The 21,867-nt window shown below is 37.4% G+C and overlaps 1 protein-coding gene and 2 non-coding genes across 3 annotated transcripts; all 3 read right to left on the bottom strand.

Annotated features, from left to right (window-relative positions):
* Positions 1 to 7,312: 7,312 nt before the first annotated feature.
* Positions 7,313 to 15,222, bottom strand: LOC127757868 (HIPL2 protein-like). The gene is made up of 6 exons (XM_052283452.1): positions 15,028 to 15,222; positions 13,989 to 14,088; positions 12,280 to 12,674; positions 11,483 to 11,705; positions 9,946 to 10,192; positions 7,313 to 8,048 (listed from the first exon to the last, which is right to left on the bottom strand). The coding sequence occupies exons 1-6, from the start codon at positions 15,190 to 15,192 to the stop codon at positions 7,445 to 7,447; spliced, it is 1,734 nt and encodes a 577-aa protein (XP_052139412.1). The 5' UTR covers positions 15,193 to 15,222; the 3' UTR covers positions 7,313 to 7,444.
* Positions 15,223 to 20,276: 5,054 nt separating this feature from the next.
* TRNAS-GCU (transfer RNA serine (anticodon GCU)) lies at positions 20,277 to 20,364 on the bottom strand. Its single transcript has one exon. It is a non-coding gene; the product is annotated as a tRNA-Ser (tRNA).
* Positions 20,365 to 21,162: 798 nt separating this feature from the next.
* Positions 21,163 to 21,235, bottom strand: TRNAN-GUU (transfer RNA asparagine (anticodon GUU)). The gene has a single exon. It is a non-coding gene; the product is annotated as a tRNA-Asn (tRNA).
* Between the last annotated feature and the right edge of the window lie 632 nt (positions 21,236 to 21,867).

Here is a 21,867-nt window from a genome sequence, read left to right as displayed (position 1 = left end):
GGAGGGGGAGGAGGGGGGTTGAAGGGGGAGAGAGAGAAAGAGAGAGATGGGCGAGTGGATAAGGCTCCCTCTCACCGCCCCCCCCCCCCCCTTTGCGCTAAAAAAGGGAAACCCCGCCTCCTGGCTTGGCTCGGTTTTTACGCGTCGGTTTTTTAAATAATCTACCAATATATTATAGCTGTTGGTTTTTAATTAACCAACACCTATAATGTATTAAAGGTTTCTTTTTAAAAAAAACATCGACACCAATAGTCGTTTAAAAGTGCTAGTTTGTTGTGTTTTCAACCCGCGGAGGTGGGAAAAGGTTTACATGTGTCGATTTTAGCACTTCCGGCACCTATAGTGCCAACCTCTATGTGTGTTTCTGTAGTAGTGTAGATTGCTAACTAATGATTAATTATTGTTAGGAACTATGGAGAGGAACAGGATGCAGTTGGATAGAGGCTAGGAGTTGACAAGATCATCACAGGCATTCATATCAAGATGGAGGCATAATTCATATCAAGTTCAATTCCACCTTGACTTTTAGAAGCAGTCTGCGCTAAAAATTTCGCCCAAGCTGCATTCGTACTCTGTTTTTGACGTTCTACCTTTGTATGGAAAGCTAAGGAGACCATCTTTCCAATGGGCCTAATTTCACATCGAAACTCCCTCCAAGTCAATTGAAATAGTCGAAACAAAAGGCATCCCAAAATCTATCCGAGAGTTGCGTCACCGTCTTTTGGATTGTTTGGGTCATGTATCGTGTTAGAGTCTAATATGGACTTGTTCAGGGGACCATAGAACCTATATATTCAGTAGCCATCATCGTGTTAGGTTTGAGTTTTGCTTAGATTATTTAACCCATTGCATTTTGTCGGTTCATCGGTTTGTGGAACCCCAACTTCGATTTCTTAATCAACCATCTGTATTGTGTTGCAGTCTTTCTTGTTCTTGCTCGTGTCTTCAATTTGCACGCAGGGATTAGCCTTCTCGGCGAGACCAATCGGGTTTCGGCATAGTTAATAACCACAAAAGACGTGGTGCTGCGATTAGAGAATTCAGATTGTGTTAATCGAAAGCCGGAACGTGTGTGTCATGTTTTCACCAAATTAATAGTTATCTCTACTTGATGGAAGATCGAGCATCTCGTTACCATCAAATCACGTGCAGCCGCTAGTATGACTGCAACTTTAGCAACCATCGTTGGATCAAATAAGAAGAGCCTAGATCACACGAAAACATTGTTCATCATATTATTGTACCAGTTGAATCCTGTAGTACTAGGGTGTGTTTAGTTCACGCCAAAATTAAAAGTTTGATTGAAATTGGAACGATGTGATGGAAAAGTTGGAAGTTTATGTGTGTAGAAAAATTTTAATGTGATGGAAAAATTAGAAGTTTGAAAAAAAAGTTTGAAACTAAACTCGGCCTATATTTACAAACAGTATTCTTCCTAGATTCGAGCCGTTGAAACCTCTGATCTTATTGTACTAGTGAAGACCCGAGACCGCTAAACTTGCAGTCCTACTCAAACTGCATGGGATCTCCTCTCGCCTCTCAAATTAAACGGAGTACTACTTCATCTAGAGGGGCGTAATTCCTGGTCCCTCAGTCACAGATTGGGCCATCGATACAGTTGTCTTCACCTTTCTGCGACTGCGATGAAGAACTAGTGGGCACTAAATAAATCGATGCTGCAGTAAGAAATTTTCTTACTCCAGGAACTGCGCCAATCGAGTGGTATATTCTGTATTTAATCTATATATGGACCCATAAAATAGCTGTCACAAACGTGGTCTGATCGTTTCTTTTTAGAGCACAACGTGGTCTGATCTGTACGTACATGTATTATCCCGTTATCTTTTAGCTAGAGCTTTAGTTGGGAGAGCTTTAGTTGGGCATAATCTAACACTTTGGTATAATTTGTGTGCTTCCATTGCTCATATCCAGTTGGATGATTCTGCTGATTGCTTTAGATGGAATTATTATCAAAATGGACATTTTTCAGTAAAGTCAATGTACTTAGCCTTAATTAGCAATAGTTACATTGATAGAAATAAGTTTATTTGGAAGCTTAAGATGCCGCTTAAGATCAAAATCTTTATGTGGTATTTGCTTAAGGGAGTCGTTTTAACAAAGGATAATCTTGCACGACGGAATTGGAATGGGGGTTTAACATGTTGTTTTTGCATGAAAAATGAGACGATCCAGCACTTGTTTATGGATTGTCATTATGCAAAGTTTATTTGGAGAGCTGTTCAATTTTCTTTTGGATTACATCTTCCTAGAAGCATACCTCATATGTTTAATGGTTGGCTTCAGGGTGTAGACAAGGACAAGAGAAAGTTGATACTTGTTGATGCCTCTGCTTTATGTTGGGCTCTATGGTTGTGTAGAAATGATAGGGTTTTTGACAAATCACCATCTGTTTCTAATATGCAGGTAATTTTCAGGGCAACATATTGGCTTCGGCTGTGGGCTCAACTACAAAAGTGTGAGGAAGATGGAGTTTTCCTGAATGTTGCATGTCGTACTCTTGAGTCAACGGTTATGCAACTTTTTGCCAACCATGGATGGAGATTTTCTAATAGGCTAGAATAATGTTTTCCTTGTCATGTTACGTCTTTCTTTTAATTTTGGTTGGTTTGAAGGTTTTATCTTGAATTAAGATTTTATAAGTGTGTTACATTTTGTAATAATTGGCTGTAACTCTTTGGAGTAAAGGCCGGGATGGTTCATTCCATTATCTAAAAAATCTTTTAGCTGGACTTTTCATCACACCGGCCGGGGTGGCGCCGCGCGCTTGCGAGAAGATCACCGTAAACAGAGACTGACATTTCGGGGATATGCGGCTTGGTGTCTCTGATGGACCCCACTGTCAGTATCACACCCAAGAAAGCTGAGATTTTTAGTTACTTTTTATACATTTGGAGTCCTTCTTTTATAGTTTAGTTTTATATTTCTAAAAAACATGGCTCGACATCCACATTGCCTAGATTTAGAACGGGAACACAATATATAAAGCCATGGCCATTCAGCACTTAACTGCTCGAAGAGAGCAGCAGCAGCATATTTGCAATCAAGGTAAGCAACCTCGTAGCACTCTGCCTTTGCATCCATGATTTACCAACCAGCGTTAATTAGCTTGCAATTAATTAGCACTCTGCTTTTGCATCCATGAATTACCTGCGATGATTTGATTCAACCATGTCTGCTAATCTTTCCAGCGCTGTAATAATCTGTATATGTATCACCTTGGTAATCTCAGTTTTCTGCTTTCGAGATAACAAGTGTGCCGAATTGATCGAGCTATATATCTGATGTTTGGCCGTTCCGCGTGATGCACAGGCCGGCGCCGCTAGCAACTCCTAATTAAACAGGTACGAGCCAGTTCTTTTCTCCCTACATATGTAGTAACAAACTTTAATTTACACCAAAAATTAATGAGATCATTCATCTGTCCTACTCGTCTGAAAGGATGGTTCTTGTAGTTTATATGGTTCCGTTTGTGTGTTCAAATGTTTCATGGATGGTAGGCTTACGCACGTTAATGAATCAGCGAATTAAGAAACAGATGAAATGAGTTTTACTGGGAAACCATTAATTCATGGTCGAGCCCAGAAAGCAGATAGAGTATATAATAGCCCTATGTACGACTAGAAAAGTTCAACATCTTTTTAACCAATGTTACACTTTCAGCAATTAACAGGGCGAGATATTAGAATCAAACTAACATAAGCATTAATTACCAATAGGCCCCCTTCGTTTTGCTTTGATTTGTTCTGTTAATTTCTTGCTTTAAAGACGTATAATCCTTGACGATCGACGAACCTCTTGATATCTAGTTGTCGGTATTCTAACATGATATATTATATTGTATCTCTACAAATTAACATCGAGGGTGAACTGCAGTATTGCCTTTCCCATTATAAAATTAAGCACTATATATATTTATATATATATATATCAAGAAACAACAATTAACCCAACCCTACATAATGTAGCTAGGGGCCCCCGAAGGCGTTTAATAAGGACTTATTGTTTAGTTAATTCGCCTAAGAGAACGGGATTAGATGGGATTTTGTGGAACTAATTCCAGCAGCTCAGCCTGCCCAACCCATCGGAAGCCCATGAATTAAGGAAATCTGGTAGGCTTGAAGCCCATAAAAATTGGAGAAGTGACTAGGGAAAATGTTGTTAACCCTATGACGTGGCATGTGGATTTTACTGAACTTTGGTCTCCTCGACTTATCGATATTAAAGTATTGTTGAACTTTGTTTATATTGTTCGTCAAACTTATTATCATACCATTAATCATCATATAACGGTGTTATGTGGAGTGTGATGATGCAAGAATAAAGTTAATGTGCATAGTTAATGTGTGCTACGCCACACTCCTCTGATTCCGACATGAATTTTGACTTTCGACCAATATCGGTATATTCCGTTCTGACGGTCCCATTTCCGATATACCGATATTACCGATATCGTTACCGTTTCCGGGTCTACCGTTCTGATTCCGTTTTCGAGAAAAATATATGAAAATGAAAATGGTATAGGGTTTTTCTGACCATTTTCATTCCTACTACCAAGCACATATAGTACTCTAATAAATGAGCTACTAAACTCCACACAATGAAAGGGGAGTAAAAATATTACTACCAATAAATAAATGTGCAGTAAAAGGTAAATGGGCAGTAAAATATTACTACCTTTTTTTTCCAAAATAATTATATTTCTACCGTTCAAATTTTATTTCAAGAATATCATATTTATAATAAGGTGGGAGTGGGACCTAAACAATCTATCTATTATATAATTAAAGGAATAGAAAAAGGAGCCTCCACGTTCGCTCTCATGGCCTTGAAATTCTCACATTAATCGGAGAAAAAGAAAAAACAGAGTCCATATAGAAATACAATTTAGAAATAGCTGAAATTCGGAATTAAAAAATAAGGAATATTAGAAGAGGAGACTAGAGTCCATATAGAAATACACTTTGGAAATATTTGAAATTCGGAACTAAAAAATAAGGAATATTAGAAGAGGAGTATAGAGTCCATATAGAAATACAATTAGGAAATAACTGAAATTCAGAATTAAAAATAAGGAATATTAGAAGTAGAGTATAGAGTCCATATAGAAATACAATTATGAAATAACTGAAATTCTGAATTAAAAATAAGGAATATTAGAAGTAGAGTATAGAGTCCGTATAGAAATACAATTAAGAAAAAAAATACAAATTCGGAATTAAAAAATAAGGAATATTAGAAGTAGAGTATAGAGTCCATATAGAAATACAATTAGGAAATAACTGAAATTCAGAATTAAAAATAAGGAATATTAGAAGTAGAGTATAGAGTCCATATAGAAAAATAATTAGGAAATAATAGAAATTCAGAATTAAAAATAAGGAATATTAGAAGTTGAGTATAGAGTCCATATAGAAATACAATTAAGAAAAAAAATAGAAATTCGGAATTAAAAAAATAAGGAATATTAGAAGTAAAGTATAGAGTTCATATATGAATTTAAAACTAACTAAAATTTAGAATAAACATAATAAAATTAAAATTAGAGTTTAGAGTCCATATAAAAATACAATTACAAATAAATAAAATTTAAATTAAGAAAAACATGGGAAGAAGTGTTTAAAGTAAATATAGGAATACAATTTAGAAGTAACTAAAATTCGAAATTAAAAATTATAGAATATTAAAAGATGAGTTTTGAGTCCACATAGAAATAAAATTTAAAATAATAAAAATTTAGAAATAAAAATAAATAATATTAGAAGAAGATCATAAAGTCTATATAGAAATACAATTTACAGAAAATTCGGAATTAAAAAAATAAATATTAAAAGATGAGTCTAGAGTCCCTATAGGAATATATATAATTTACAAATAACTAAAATTTGATATTAAAAATAATTAATAACTAACATGTATATAAGATATAATATGAATATTACACATCAGTAGTTTTGTAAAATTATTGTAAAATTTAAAATTGTGTTGTTATTTTAATATATTTGAATAATATAATGAGAAACATATATGCTATTATATGAGATAAAATATAATGATGCTAGCCGCGCAATCTACGTGGACCACTATGCTAGCTAGTTAATTTGATCTGGTGGGATAACTAGAGAGGTTGGAGAGAGTGAGTGCCAGTGAGGACCGGGAGGACACACTCGGCAAAGGGACTGTGTGAAAACGGAGAAACGAAAATCATGGACGTGTGAGGCACACTATTTAGGACGTGTCTAGTACACGAATGTTCACGGCCCACGAATGTTCCAACAGCCTATCGCTCTTTTACGTCCGAACCCACGGGCTTTCCCTCTAACTATATGCCTAATTACGCGCGTAATAATGATTATTGTTGATCTTCAGTTAAAAACAAAATCTACGCATACTTAGCATGATTAGCGTTTATTCTGTTACGAGGTTTGTTTTGACGATAAGATTATATTTTTTCCAAAAATATCCAGTGCGGATTAGCATATTTTTTTTATTTCCGCTGATGTTTATAAACTAAAGTTCCTAATTGCATATATAAATTCTATATAAAATTTATAAGCATATTTTTTTTGTAATTTATTTTCATTAAAACTTTCTACATATAGATTTTTTATATACAAACTTTCTACATATAAACTTTTTATATTTAAAGTCTATATAAAGAAACTTTACATATAAAAAGGGTTATGTATAGAAATTTTAATTATATATGTAAAAAGTTTCCATGTGAATAATTCATATAAAATGTCTCCATTAATAAAACTAGGAAATCTAAAGAGAAGGTAAAAGAAATCTTGATACGTACAATGAGGATCACGTAAATAAAGGAAAAAAATAAAATTGGAAAGAGAAGAATATATATATATATGCTTGATATGTACCAGGAAAATCGGGTAAAAAAAGGAGAAATTAGGAAAGAAAGAGCAGATACCGCTCCATCCCCGTATCCTCTAATCCTCCATATCCGAGCGATTAGCTAGATTATTAGTCGGTGAACGTTCGTCCACTAGCCATTTCGTACTATTTAATGTACGACGCACAACACGCTGATTAATTAGCGTGACCAAAGATATACTACATTTTATGGTGATATGTATTCTACTGCATGTGTATTATCTTCATTAGTATAATTGATCTAAACCATTTATCATGAGTTACCAAATTTCAAAAAAGAATATTTACTTCCTAGTTGATGTAGTATACTATATTATAAATTAATAGACAAAACCCAATAAAACTATAAATCGGCATATAGTCCATCTCACGAGAAATAATAATCAACATGAAAGGTCCGACTCATTGTACTGCATATAAATATCACCGCAAAATTCCCAAAATTATTCAAGGTCTCGACTCGATCTCGCTAGCACTTGGCTACCAGGTTCATGCAACACGGTACAAAAATATCACGCAGAGAGATATATCTTAGTCATTCTGCTGCTGCTGCCTGCTGAAGCTCAATGGTTTGCGCGCGCGCGCCTTGGCTGGCGCGTATAAAATTACGAATGTTGAAGCAGCTGAAGTTATTGTTCACCGTCAAGTTGTTGTTCACCGCCACTGTTGGTGCTTGCTGTCCGCCGCCGCCGCCATCTGTTCCAGGAGAGAGGGCGGGCAATACTATGTAGTAAACGCAGTACCATATAGCCCACACGACGGCAAAGAACAACGATGGTGCTCCACCATATACCAACACTTTCTTCCCCATTGACCAATGCGCCGGCGCCGGAGGAGAACGACGATGTTTTCCGACACTGGCGGCGGCCCCGTCGTCGACCACGGTGGGATAGTGGCACAGAGCGGGATGGACGAGTCGGTAGATGCCCATGGGAGTGAACAAGAGGGCGTCCCCGTTGCTGTCCTCGCCGATAAAATGGACGAATCCCGGACTATTAGTGAAGCTTTTGGGGTCACAGGCGGCCTTGGGAGAGCTCTTGGAGCAGCCGACCTTGGTGATCCTCGCGTAGATATAGTGGCCGCTACCTTCCGGGATCTCTGTGGCAGTGTACATGCTGGAGTTGAAGAAGAAGATGTACCTGAAATTTTGTTTTAAAAAAAATCTTTTAAACCAACAATTGATCTGCTAAACCTCAAATAAATTTAAATAAATCTATTATTTTACTATATTATTATTAAAAAAAGAGATATAAGTCGCCACCACATTCTCCGAAAATGAATAGGATTCGTAACATATATACTTGTCTCTCTCTCTCTCTCTACGTGTGTGTATACACAGTTTTTTAAGCAAGAAATATTTTGTCAATGGTTGCAAGGTATAATTAACGGAGGAACAACTAAAGAACAATATATATCCAGGTAAATATATATGTGGTGCCAACCCCAACCTCAATGAAAACACCTGTAAACCTGACCCAAAAAGTTGTCTAAATTTCTAAAAGATCTTGTCCAAACTCGACTTAATTTGATTGTAAAACATAAAAATAACAAATCTTCATGACAGTTTTCTGGTTTGAAATTTGTTAATTTTATATCTCAAAAACAAAGTCAAGTTTGGACAACTTATATGCTCTCTTTTTTTTGTTGAATATGAACAACTTTTAAATCGGCATTTACACAAATTTTTATTTACCTAGGTTAGGGTTTGCACCACATATTTACCCTATATATTGGAACCAATGCATATGAACGTACAATTTTCATGGGTAGTGAGAAAACCATAATATCAAGTTAGCTACGGTGAATAAAAGGAACAGAAATAACATCATCGATGTGACACCGATTGCACGTACTATAATTATATCATATAATTGATAGAATAAAAAATGTTCCAGAAAATCTCTAACTACAGATAACAATGACATACATTTGCAATGTTTCCGTATTTGTTCACAAGGCCATTAATAAAAGTTTCGAATGAAGAAGAGAGAGCAAGTTTGAATTGGAAGCAGAACCGATTGAGAGGTGTTGAACAATTAATTTCTAGTTAAATAGGTGTCTTTGAATGTCAAGTTTCTAACCAGATTATTGTACTTAACTTTAAGAGCTGGATCTGGAGTGTAGTTATCAAGCAACCTAAACCAGCTCCACCTTTGAAGTTTATTATGAGAGCACTCCAGCCTACTGTATTGTACTCTTATTTTAGGTGAGGTTGAAACTATTTAGCAATCTCTTGGAGCTGGAGTTGGAGGTCTACCAAATAGGCCCAGTGTCACAAATCTATAGATCACCATGCTAATTTCGACTGAAATGTGAAGAAATTCAATGCATCCCAAATTTTTGGCTGGTAGAAGAAGCAATAATATTGAGAAGATCTGAGATCTTGCGGCAAGGTGCAAGGTTCTGAGTACTATGCCGTACGTCAATGCATAATCAATCTAATTAAGGAGAGGTTTATGTGACCCCTCATGCATGGTGTATTAGTTGATGCAATGCATGAAAAATACTTACACCAAATAAACATTTTTTTTGTTACTGTTTCAAATCAATTACTGCAAGAAATTATGTTGTAACCAGAAAATAATCAACCGTTTGGGTTAGCCAAATGAAAGCTTTTACGTACTACTCCCTGCGTTCTAAATATAGGGCACACAACTATTTATTTCAATGTTACAACGCGCGCATCTATGTATACATCTATGTATACAATTAACTAGCATCACCTATATATATATATGTGTGTTAGTGATAGTTGCACCTTGTATTTAGGATGAAGGAAGTACTTTCTCCGTTTCACAATATAAGTCATTCTAGCATTTTCCACATTCATATTGATGCTAATGAATTTAGACATATATATTTATCTAGATTCATTAGCATCAATATAAATGTGGGAAATGCTAGAATGACTTATATTGTGAAACGGAGGAAGTACGAGGTAAGTGACAATACCTTATACCACCAGATAATGTATTGTGGAAGATAAGATATATAATTAAACATACATGATCGAGAGCAAGACAGATAGAGGCATACTTTCGTTCCAGAGAAGGATCCGTGGAGGCTCGATCGTACTTGAAACCTCCAGTTATCTCCGGTAGGCTGCCGTTGAAGATGAGAGTGTAGGTTTCACGTACACTCTCGATGTTGATCAAACGCACCTGTGCGGTTCCATCGACGACGAGGCTGCAGAAAATGCACCGCCTGTCGTCGGGATTGATGTTGCATCCCTTGGGGTCAGCGATGCCCTTGGCCACGATCTGATGAGTCTTCGGCAACGTCTCTGGAATGTGTGCAGCCACTTAATTAATAGGTTTAGTGCTAACGACAGACAAATTAAATTATTTGATATCCAAATCCAACATATATATTATTTCACATACTAGTAAGGATCAAAGCTGCAGTACAATATTTTGTTTTTAGGATAGCACCTAGCTTCTTTGTTTCACCGCAAGGAAAAAATAGATACTTCCTCTGACCCACGTACACATTTTAATATTTAACTCTTTAAATATATGACCAATTAATAATTATTTTATTATAAATTAAATTTTATTCAATAGAAATAATATCATTAGATTAATATTTAAATTTGTTTTCATATGATTATGATTTCGTTGCTAAAACCATTATAGTATATGGTGAAATTTAGAATCGAAAATTAGTTTTGTTGACCATGTCAAATTTAACCGTCTTATTGAGTAGGACGGAGAGAGTATGACTGTATGGAAGTATTGGTTGCATTAGTAGTTCTGAAACAATCAATACTTATTAAACAAATTAATAAACACATTGCACATAAAACTGGATCCTCCATTTGTTGAGTGACTAATCGATCTATACTTTTTTTACTATATATATAATTGATATCCACTAGTAATTATTAGCTCCTAAATCTTAATCTATAAATATAACCTAGTAGCAATTACTGCGGGTTATCACCTATTTCAACGACGAGTACTGCTACACATCCAACCCTATTGTCTGACCCCCGCCCAACCTTGCCTTCTCTGCTAATCAATTTACTCCATACGAGCCAGCTGCTCTCCATGTGGGCCAGAGCAAGGAGTGGGTAAGTACTGGTTGGATGTAAGTCGTACACACTGGTCGTATGTGTAGTAATTTTCTTCAACGACCACCTTGTCAACTTCAACTATACGCATGCTTGCCTGGCTTGTTTTCTTGGGTTGAAAGAAATAATTTTCTTGCTTAAAATAAAAAAAAAGTACATTTCGAGAATTTCTTTAAGTCCGATATTAAAATACAAAGATTATAATAACATGGAGATGCATAAAAACACATATACGTGAACAGATAGAAATACAAAATAGCACATACCAAAATTAAGTTGCTGCTAAATTATACTAAGATTATTGATGTTTTAATTGAATATTGTGCAAGCTAATTAAGCTAAAATATAGCTAAATGCATAAAATTAGGCAGCCAAAGGTGGTTAATACTTAATATATAGCTAGGTCAGGAACGTGGATAAATATCAAATGAATCAATGCATGTACGTGCGTGTGTGTGTTTATACACGGCATAGTGATAAGAGTAGTACATATAGTAGTACCTGGGATCTCCACTCGAATAACCTTGCCCAGTAATGAGCTCTCATCCGAAGACAAGTCTACGTAGCCGGCATCAGACTTTATCATCACACCATGTCCGATGACGATGTATATGTATGATGTGTTGTTTGTGTGCTTGAAAAAAATCTGACCTCCCTGGTTGGAGCCAGATAACTGAACCTCCTGGTCCTGGGGCAACTCCGTAGTGAAGATTGTGTCCATTTTCTTTGAATTTTCGGCAGTTTTAGACATTATATAATGAAAAAAAATCATAGTTAGTAGTGCATGTGTTGAAAACTAAAGGCTTTGAGATCAGGAGAGCCACAAGGAAACCAAATGAAAACTAATTAAGAGGACATAGATGTCGTTTGTTAATTAATTACATGCATGCATCGCCTCGTCTCGTGCATATATGCATGTCATACAAATTGTTAAAAAGTATGAAATAATTTATAAGTACAATCAAAGGGTGTAATAATATATACTATATTGTATGCACAAAATAAAATTGCAAAGTTAAATTTGATCGTGTATATGACAAATACAGAATAATTCAGCCATCCATATGATTGTAGCGTAAAATACGGAACAATGCATGATCTACGTTGTTGATTTTTGTTTTACTAGCTATATATGTGGGGTTCACTTAATTTGTGAAGCCCAAATGTCAGTGGGTGGACTCACCGCCATCACCACAAGAAACGTTTAACAAAGGACTAAAAAGATAATTTGACATAAATATTGAATACTACGGCATGCGTAAAATTAAGCTACTAGCTTAGAGATCAGTGCTGCTCACCTTGGAATCTTGCGCAGACAACTCGGCAACGACAAGCCACCACTTGGACGATCGCCGGTCGCTGTAGATGTAGGAGATAAGGAAACGGCCATTTGTGGCGAACTCCGGGTGCACCTCGATGCCCTTGATCTGCAGTCCGTCGTCGGCGCCGAGCTGACGCGCTATGTCGCTGGCGTTGAGAAACGGTCTTCTTCCTGCTGCCTTGCCGTCGTCGAGGGTGTTTCCATGCTTCGGAATGGTGTCCAGCCAGATGTTGCTGTCATCGCCGAAGAGCAAGTGTCTGCCTAAGCCGTCCGCGAACCTGCTGGCCATGCCGAAGTACTCGTGGATGTTGACTCTCTCAAGGCATGCCGCAGGAGACGACTCGCCATGCCCAAGCGCCACCATCATTCCTCCTACCAGTGGCCACAAAAGCAGAGCAAAAATTCAGTGGATATAGTAAAATAAAAATTAACTGATTCACAACATTACTCTCTCCTACGGCCGTCTAAAAAGTATCGGACTTATTTTACATTTTGTTTTTTGTTAATATATATAAGTTGATCATATATTTGTACGTAGTATCTAATGCATGTATCCAAGACTTAAAAGAAGAGATAGAATATTAAATGTTTGATCGGAATCTAAGTAGTTAGTAGTCATCTTAATACTCATTACTAGTTGATCAAATCTAGGTAGTTAGTAGTCATCTTAATACTCATTACTAGTTGATCAAATCTAGGTAGTTAGTAGTCATCTTAATACTCATTACTAGTTGCATATATGCGTACACTTAAGCAGTATGTCTAATTATTTTGGATGGAGGGAGAGAACCGTTAGCTAGCTAGCCAGTTGTATTGATTGAAAAAAAAAAGGGTAATAATGAAATATTAGGGTCACTAACTTATTAAATAGGGTGTCATATCAATACTTTTAAATTAATGAAAAGAGAGATCAAATATTAGTTTTATCTAGGTGAAACTTTGTGTAAACCATACCGTTTTCAATGTAACTTATCTCTTGTATATATATATTGTGAAATAACAAAAATGAAACATATATTGTATGTGCTATTTCAACCATCAATTGAATGTCTTATTACTTATGTGGCATACTTAGGAACATAAAAATAAAATTTCCCACTAAGAATGACCTACTTCTTGCAAATTTGTACAATAGATGAATGATATAATTAAGGTCCTCATTGTTTGGTTTATGATGATGCTTATGAGCCAAAATTTAAATTTTAGAACTTAATTTTGAATTTAATTTTTTTTCATCATAGTTTATATTACTACATTTACTTTTGAGTTACTAAGAACACACATATAAAAATTTTCGCTCACAAATGATGTTTTTTTAGTTGCTAATAGCAATTTGGATAAGCATACGAATAAGCCAAACAATAATGCGGTTGTAAATGCATTGGGTCCATATAGATGATCGAATTAATATATCACATACTCCATACCACAATTGCATAAAATATGACTATCTAGCTAGGGCTTGCATAAATATGTACAACGGAAATAGTGCTGACTGCACGCTCAGCAGTGAAGAAATTAAAGCAGCAGGACGTCAATACCGGCCTGTGCATCGCCAACTAATGAAGCATGAACTAACCGTCGAGGTAGTCTCGGCGATGAACAGCTAGCTGCTAGCTACCTAGAGCTACAGGGCCGCTTAACGTGAAAAATGAAAAGAAATGTGAGGAATCATTTGGGGATTACCCAGTGAAGTAAGAACGGCGATGACGATGCCGGACAGCGCCAGGATTGACGTCAAGGCATAGTCGTTATTCTTCTGGTGGGGTGTTTTTCCGTCCAAGAACTGCATGATCAAGTGTACTCTTCTTCAGAACAACAAGAGCAGTTTGCAATTTGATGCAGTCAAGCATTAAAAGAATCTAATAGTATATTCTAGTAGGATGTTCATAACAATAAACAAATTAATACCGGCCGAAAGAACGCGTACGTACCAGGCAAAAGTTGCGAGACAATCCTCTCTCATTCTTTACCGAAACAATCCTCCAATCAATAATTATTGAGAAGAAAAGATATGTAGTAGTAAGTAATCTACCTTCTCTAGCTAGCAACCTGCAAACTACTAATACAATTAATTTTTTTTAATTGAATTTCAGATCTATGACCCTTGTCAGAGGATGATCGATCAGCTCGATAAGCGAAGAAGAAATTCATTTGATTTGGGGCTGCGCGGCTCAGGCAGCTAGCTAGCTAGCTCTACCCACTGTCTGCATGTCGATCTGGGGTTGAATTGAACTAATTCAATGGGACTAGCTATATTTATGGCGTCATATTTTTCACTAAAAATAGTCGGTATGTATTTACATTGTAAGTCTCTAAATTACATATGTAATTTTAGTGTATTTACAATGTAAGTCCTAAAATTACATATGTAAATCCCAAAATTATATATGTAAGTGATATGTAAGTGGGGTGTAACTAATATGTAAATTTGTATAAATATATAATTACAACAACAAAGTTGATTGCTACAAACCCATAGCAGTTCCGGATCAACAAATAAAGTAAGAAAATTACAAAGGGATAAACAGGTGGAGAAACGGATGTGTATCGTGCACACGATGTCCAGCACAGCGCATCCCAGCCGTTAAAATCCGACTGTACTCAGCCAATCCGATCCAATTTTGCAAGAAAACAACAACAATATATCCAGTAGCGAGCAAAAACTAAACGTGCTGGGGAGTGGATCGGGCCGGGGGAGGCACGCAGCAGAGATCGAGCTCACCTTGGTCGGCTTTGCAGACGAAGGAATAATGCGAGCTGCTGCTGCTGCTGGATCTGACGGCGGCGCGCGGCGGCAAGGACGAAGAGGCGCTGCGGCGGTGGCCGGCGGGGGCTGGATGAGCGCCGCCTCCCGGCTCTCACCCGTCCTCGTCGCCCCCGCCTCCATCGTTCTCGAACCGAACTGATCTTCACTAGGTAGAGAGAAATGGTGGTGAGAGAGCTAGGTATAGCTAGGGTTCATGTTTTATCTTCTGCGGAAACGTGTGGGGAAAGGCAATGTGGGTGGCCCACATGTCAGTGAGGCCCGGGGCGGTCGTAGCGGTGGCTCTGCGTGGGGATCGCAGAAGGTGGGGGGGTCAAGCTAGCTACCTAGCTAGGATGCCATGGCTAGCTCTCTGCATGCAACTACCTACCTGCTTCCCTGCCAGCTGGAACACTAGTGTAGTACATATATATTTCTAGTTTTTTACTTAGCTTAACCACACCAGTTTAATTGAAACACATCACCCCGGCCCGGCCCGCAAGCTAATTAAGGTAGCAAGTGATTAGTAGATTGGATAGTGAAATTAATTAGACTTGGAGCCGACAGTGTTTTGTAATAAAATCGATTTTATCGATCGTGTGGGCAGTGACTAGCTAGGTAATTAATTAACCCTTGTATGTACTGTCTGTTAGTAATACTACTACGTAGACTCCGTATATTCAGACACGATTGATTATCAATATGCCTTCTCGAAGAAGAAAAGAGATTAACAGACGGTAGAAAAAGAAGAAGCTCTAGATAGTGATATCAACGGTACAGAGAAAGCGATACTACATCAATTGGCAACACAAGATAAGGTTAGATATATAGTACATGCATGTCCCTTGATCAAATAAGCGGCGACATGGCCATATGAGATTCGATTCAACTAATTGACTAACCTTTGTCCTACTTTAATTAGTTAATTATAGCAGTGATGCAGCGTGAATTAAGTGTGAAAAGGATCTACTTTAATTACGCCTTTTGTCTTTTGACAAACTTTTACGGCCAAAATTTTTCGGCGAAATCAGCTGTATCCAATTCCACTTTTCCAGTGAAATTAGCCAGATGACGCACAACATGCTGCGCATTGGTGCGTTCGTTTTGGAGACGTCTGATCGATCGATTCACGGGAGAGTTGGACACGGTTTGTTGTGTGCGAAACTTTTAGATCGACGCTGCATGCATATGGTTCCTAATGCACAGTTATCAATATTGATTGTGTTAATTAGTGCCTAGCTTCCTTGATCCTTTTCTCTGTTAGTGCGCCGTGTTTCACAACCCGGTTCTAGCTATTCTGATGAAGCAACCACTTGAGGTGTGTGCTAATATAACATGAAGAAAAAATATACGTACTAATTAAGATAAACTTTGCGCTCATTTTTTAAAATGCTTTGTTCTTAAACTAAAAACTTTCTGCTCAATTTGCAGAGCATGCAGGGCCCTACGCAGCAGTGTGTACCTCAGCATTTTATAGGCGGTGACCCCGTCCATCCACAGCCAAAAATATATATGCTGACCCAGCTCACTCATGATATAGACAGAGCTAACTAAAAGCAAAACAAGTAAACAACCCATCTAAACTTAAACTCATGTTACAAGTACTTGCGGCGATTTCCAACAGCTTGGTTAATTATATATGTCCTCAACTGATAAGGACGTCACTAGCTCGAATATAACCATGCTAATGTTACACATCAACAAACTAAAAATGCATATGTTCTATATTACATTTACATATTAATTATATGTTTAAACAAACGTTACTATACCATAAGTTTTGTATCTTATCGTTTGCAGAAATACTTGCGTGGATGAACGAAATGAGTGTGAGCTCACGAAGTAGTTGGATGGTTAAAGAAGTTGCTTGGATCTGCATGACGGGAAAACTACTACAGAATGGCATGGACCAAACAGCTAGAGAGTGGTGTATATATATACCTGCACAAGATTATACTCTAATTATATTACATCATCTGAATTTTAAACTAGATCATCACTTAATTTTAAACTATATTATTAATGATGATATATAGGACTAAAAAACCTAATTAGACTTCAGTGTGTTTGTAGAGCTTCACACTCAATTCCACACAACCCCATGGCAGTGCCAGGGCCCACCTAGCCTTGCAATTCATGCATAGGTTTACTCTACCACCTTTAGCCGAAATTCAAGTGCATTAATCAACAACGATGGGTCCACAAGTAAAGCTGTAAAGGAAGTTTGGATTATTCTTCCTCCACCGCTTCTTTCTTCTTTATCCTCCCCCCTAAGCTGATCATGTCCCAAATCTCCCATGAAACAAACAACTATTAGGGCGTTTAATGCATCTTCAGGAAGTAACTGCAGTGATACAAGTAATACGAGCATGAAGGTAGAGAAACCAAAAGCAATAAATGCACAAATTAAACTTACTTTTTTTGCAGCCAACTTCTTCAATATATCTTTGTAAGAGCAAGTTCAATAGTGCAGCCTATACTGGCTTCAAATTATTTATAGCCAATGTAATAGCTAATTCATACAATAATTGATTACTATACTATTAATATCTGGTCCCACCTGTCATACACATATTATGTCTTGAAGTCCGTGCTGCAACTGGCTACAGATCTGTAGCCCGCTGCTCTTCTCTCTCTCCTTTTATCTCTTTAAAATATGTTTATAGCTGGCTTATAGCCTGCTATTGTACCTGCTCTAAAGCTCCCATACAAGAGTCACTGCATGCAGTTGCATCCATGCAACATCAATTTGAAAGAGATGATTCGGAATAAATATGTTTTTGTACCTTTTCTTTAAAATGCAAAGCGGACGTTCCGGCACGAATCTCCGCAATTACTTGTTCGGAATCTACATATTGATCATTTTGCACTAGAATCAAGCTTTTTGAAGGAATAGTCACACTATGTAGAATATCCTGACTCTGAATAGTTATATGCAAGTCTATATAACATAGAAAAGCAGGCTGCCCATGACGGGTTTAAAAGCTTGTGGTAAGAAGGGGATTCGTTCTAGTGCCCGGAAATAATATTCCAAAGCCTTTGTATGCTCTCCATTGCTTGTGTGTATAAGGCCTATGTTATAGAGTATATAACTTCGATCATAGGGATCAATTTCTAGTCGCGTAGCTTCATAATAATTTTACAAAGCTTCCGCATAATTTCCTTTGGATTTCCTATATCGCGGAAGCTGGATTATTACGGGCCATATTTGGTCTTGAGGTATCCACTTCAAAAGAAACTTCTCTCAAACTACCGATAGGTGGAAGAGGACGCGTTATCGATGTGAAATGGATCCAGAGGGATCCCCTCGACATAATGGTTCATGTATATATTTTACAAAAACGTGAAATCAAAGTTGGGGATAAAGTAGCCAGAAGACACGGGAATAAGGGGATCATTTCCAAAATTTTGCCTAGGCAAGATATGCCCTATTTGCAAGATGGAACGCCTGTTGATATGGTTTTCAATCCCTTAGGAGTACCCTCCCGAATGAAATAGAAAAGGTCAATATGAAGGAGGAGAAAGAAACAATAGTAACGTGGTCCCGGGCATCTAGCATTCTACCCACAATGGTTGGCCATACAATCGCGATTCATAATGGAAAGGAACATATACCTATTTACATAACAAATCCTATGGTAGGTCGCAAATTGGGGGAATTCGTACCAACTCGGCATTTCACGAGTTATGAAAGTGCAAGAAAGGATACTAAATCTCGTCGTTAACTGAATTCAGAATAGAAAGATTCAAAATAAAAAAAAGAAATAGGTAAGCGGGAATAACCTTATTTATGACAAATTATGATGGATTTTAACTTACCCTCTATTTTCGTGCCTTTAGTAGGCTTAGTATTTCCGGCAATTGCAATGGCTTCTTTATTTCTTTATGTGCAGAAAAATAAGATTGTCTAGAACTGACGGGACCGAATTTTCTCAATGTATTTCCACACAGGATCATAATACGGATCTTTTGTAGTGTAAGTAATATAATATGGTATGTTATGTAGCTCTTTCTACACACAAATGCAAACCCGCTATGGATGGGGATTATGGATGCGGATATAGGCTACGAGCATAAATGCATGCATATGTTTCAACGAAATCTTTCAATTTCTTATTTTATTATGTTCAACTTTATGTATTCCTCTATCCGTAGAGTACATTGAATGTACAGAAATGGCTATAACAGAGTTTCTGTTATTCGTATTAACAACTACTCTAGGGGGAATGTTTTTATGTGGTGCTAACGATTTAATAACTATCTTTGTAGCTCCAGAATGTTTCAGCTTATGTTCCTACCTATTGTGAACGCCTGTTGATATGGTTTTCAATCCCTTAGGAGTACCCTCCCGAATGAATGTGGGACAAATATTTGAAAGCTCGCTCAGATTAGCAGGGGATCTGCTAAAGAAACATTATAGAATAGCACCATTTGATGAGAGATATGAGCAAGAGGCTTCAAGAAAACTTGTGTTTTCAGAATTATATGAAGCCAGTAAACAAACAAAAAATCCGTGGGTATTTGAACCCGAGTACCCGGGAAAAAGCAGAATATTTGATGGAAGAACAAGAGACCCCTTCGAACAGCCTGTTCTAATAGGGAAGTCCTATATCTTAAAATTAATTCATCAAGTTGATGAGAAAATCCACGGACGCTCTACTGGGCCCTATTCACTTGTTACACAACAACACGTTAGAGGAAGAGCCAAGCAAGGGGGACAATAGAATTCAAATTCTTCTACATTGAATGTATAGCTGCAGCAATAAATTTGGATCAGCCTTTCTACTCCCTGCATCTACGTTGAGCAGGTATCTTTAGGTAACTGCACAATACCTAACCTAATTTATTGATAAGAGTGCTTATTATAAATCAATTCTTGCAATTTTTTTCAAAAATTGATTTTTGCATTTTTAGGTGTCAAAATAAACAAAACCCATCCTAGTGGATTTGTGTGGTAAGGAAAAACGGGTAATCTATTCCTTAAAAAAAATCTTGGAGATTATGTAATGCTTACTCTCAAACTTTTTGTTTATACGGTAGTAATATTCTTTGTTTCCCTCTTTATCTTTGGATTCTTATCTAATGATCCAGGATGTAATCCTGGGCGTGACAAGTAAAAATCCAAAAATTTTTCTTACAAATTGGATTTGTTTCATACATTTATCTACGAGAAAATCCGGGGGTCAGAATTCCTTCCAATTCGAAAGTGGCCAAACGATCCGAGGAGGCGGAAAGAGAGGGATTCGAACCCTCGGTACAAAAAAATTGTACAACGGATTAGCAATCCGCCACTTTAGTCCACTCAGCCATCTCTCCCCGTTCCAAATCGAAAGGTTTCCGTGATATGACAGAGGCAAGAAATAACGATTGCAAAAAATCCTACCTTTTTCTTTCAAAAGTTCAAAAAAATTATATTGCCAATTCCATTTTAGAGGAACCACACCAATCCATCCCGAATTTGGTGGTTAAACTCTACTGCGGTGACGATACTGTAGGGGAGGTCCTGCGGCAAAATAGCTCGATGCCAGAATGATAAAAAGCTTAACACCTCTTATTTGACTTTTTCACTATTTTGAAATACAAAAAAGATCCAAATCCAAAATGCAAAGGTCGTCTTATTCAAAACCTCAATCATCACATCCCCTCTCTCCCACTTCACACCTCGGAACGCACTGTTCTTATAGAGAGAAAGGGGCTTTCCCATCTTCTTAACCCGAAATGAAATGGCTGAGGAGAGGGAGGTTCCTTTTGGGGGTACCCCCGGGAAGAGATCCAGTGGAGATGGGGTGGGCCTGTAGCTTAGAGGATTAGAGCACGTGGCTACGAACCACGGTGTCGGGGGTTCGAATCCCTCCTCGCCCACAGCCTTCCAAAGGGGAAGGGCCTTTACTTTCCCCCTGAGGGTAGGAAAACCATGATCGGGATAGCGGACGTAAAGTTATTGAACTTGGGTATGCTCTTTCCTTTTGTCGAAGTGGAATCGTAGAACAGAATGTGATACGATGAGATAAAATGCAATAGAAACAAGAATAGCGAACGGGTTACCTACTCCTAAGGGTCAAAGCAAGCCCTTTAATTCAATTCTTTATTCTTACATTAAAGAATGAATCAAATCTCCCCAAGTAGGATTCGAACCTAACGACCAGTCAGTTAACAGCCGACCGCTCTACCACTGAGCTACTGAGGAACAAGGGGGGATTCGACCTCCTAGAGTCCCGCGGAATTCTTACTCTTATAACCCGACTTTTTTAATCTATTAGTCAAGTTATTAATGACTGGACGAAACCAAGAAATAACCCCTTATGTGCGAAATTATAGAAGATCCCCTTTAAGATTAAACAATTCCATCGAATTGAGTATGACTGTATGTGTGATAGCATCTACTATACCAGGAATATCAATGAACCCCATTCTTGCAATTGCTCAGGATACCCTCTTTTAGCTGCTAGGTCTATTTCTTAGTTCAAGATCCCTCTTACTAACTGGAATAAAAGAATTAGTAGATCTGTTCCGCCCAAAATGGGAATGGGCGCTAGGGTTATGAACTTATAATCATGGAATCGACTCAATCATCAGATTATAAGTTCATTCCATACCAGACCAGACCGTGCACATTCTTGTTATGAGAAGGGGTCATTCGAGCCTATGGAAATAGGATACTCTGTTTACATAGAAATCCCCACGTCCTTACATTCTATTTAGGATTAGGAATAGGTGTAATCAGACTTGCTTTTGACATATCTATCCTATCCTTATTTGAGTACCATATGCACCTCTTTGGGCTTCTATTTAATCGAGAAATTGGATTGTACATCTTTT

This window comes from Oryza glaberrima, chromosome 12 (genome assembly GCF_000147395.1).
Source record: "Oryza glaberrima chromosome 12, OglaRS2, whole genome shotgun sequence".
Classification (NCBI taxonomy): Eukaryota; Viridiplantae; Streptophyta; class Magnoliopsida; order Poales; family Poaceae; genus Oryza; species Oryza glaberrima.
This window is presented reverse-complemented; position numbering and strand designations above follow the sequence as displayed.

Bases quoted from the DNA above. Each gene is read 5' to 3' on its own strand.
- LOC127757868 (XM_052283452.1), bottom strand. From the start codon at position 15,192: ATGGAGGCGGGGGCGACGAGGACGGGTGAGAGCCGGGAGGCGGCGCTC. The intron at 10,193-11,482 runs GTACTACTATAT...CACACATTCCAG, and splicing joins TATTCGAGTGGAGATCCCAG to AGACGTTGCCGAAGACTCAT. The intron at 8,049-9,945 runs GTATGCCTCTAT...ACAAAATTTCAG, and splicing joins GATCCTTCTCTGGAACGAAA to GTACATCTTCTTCTTCAACT.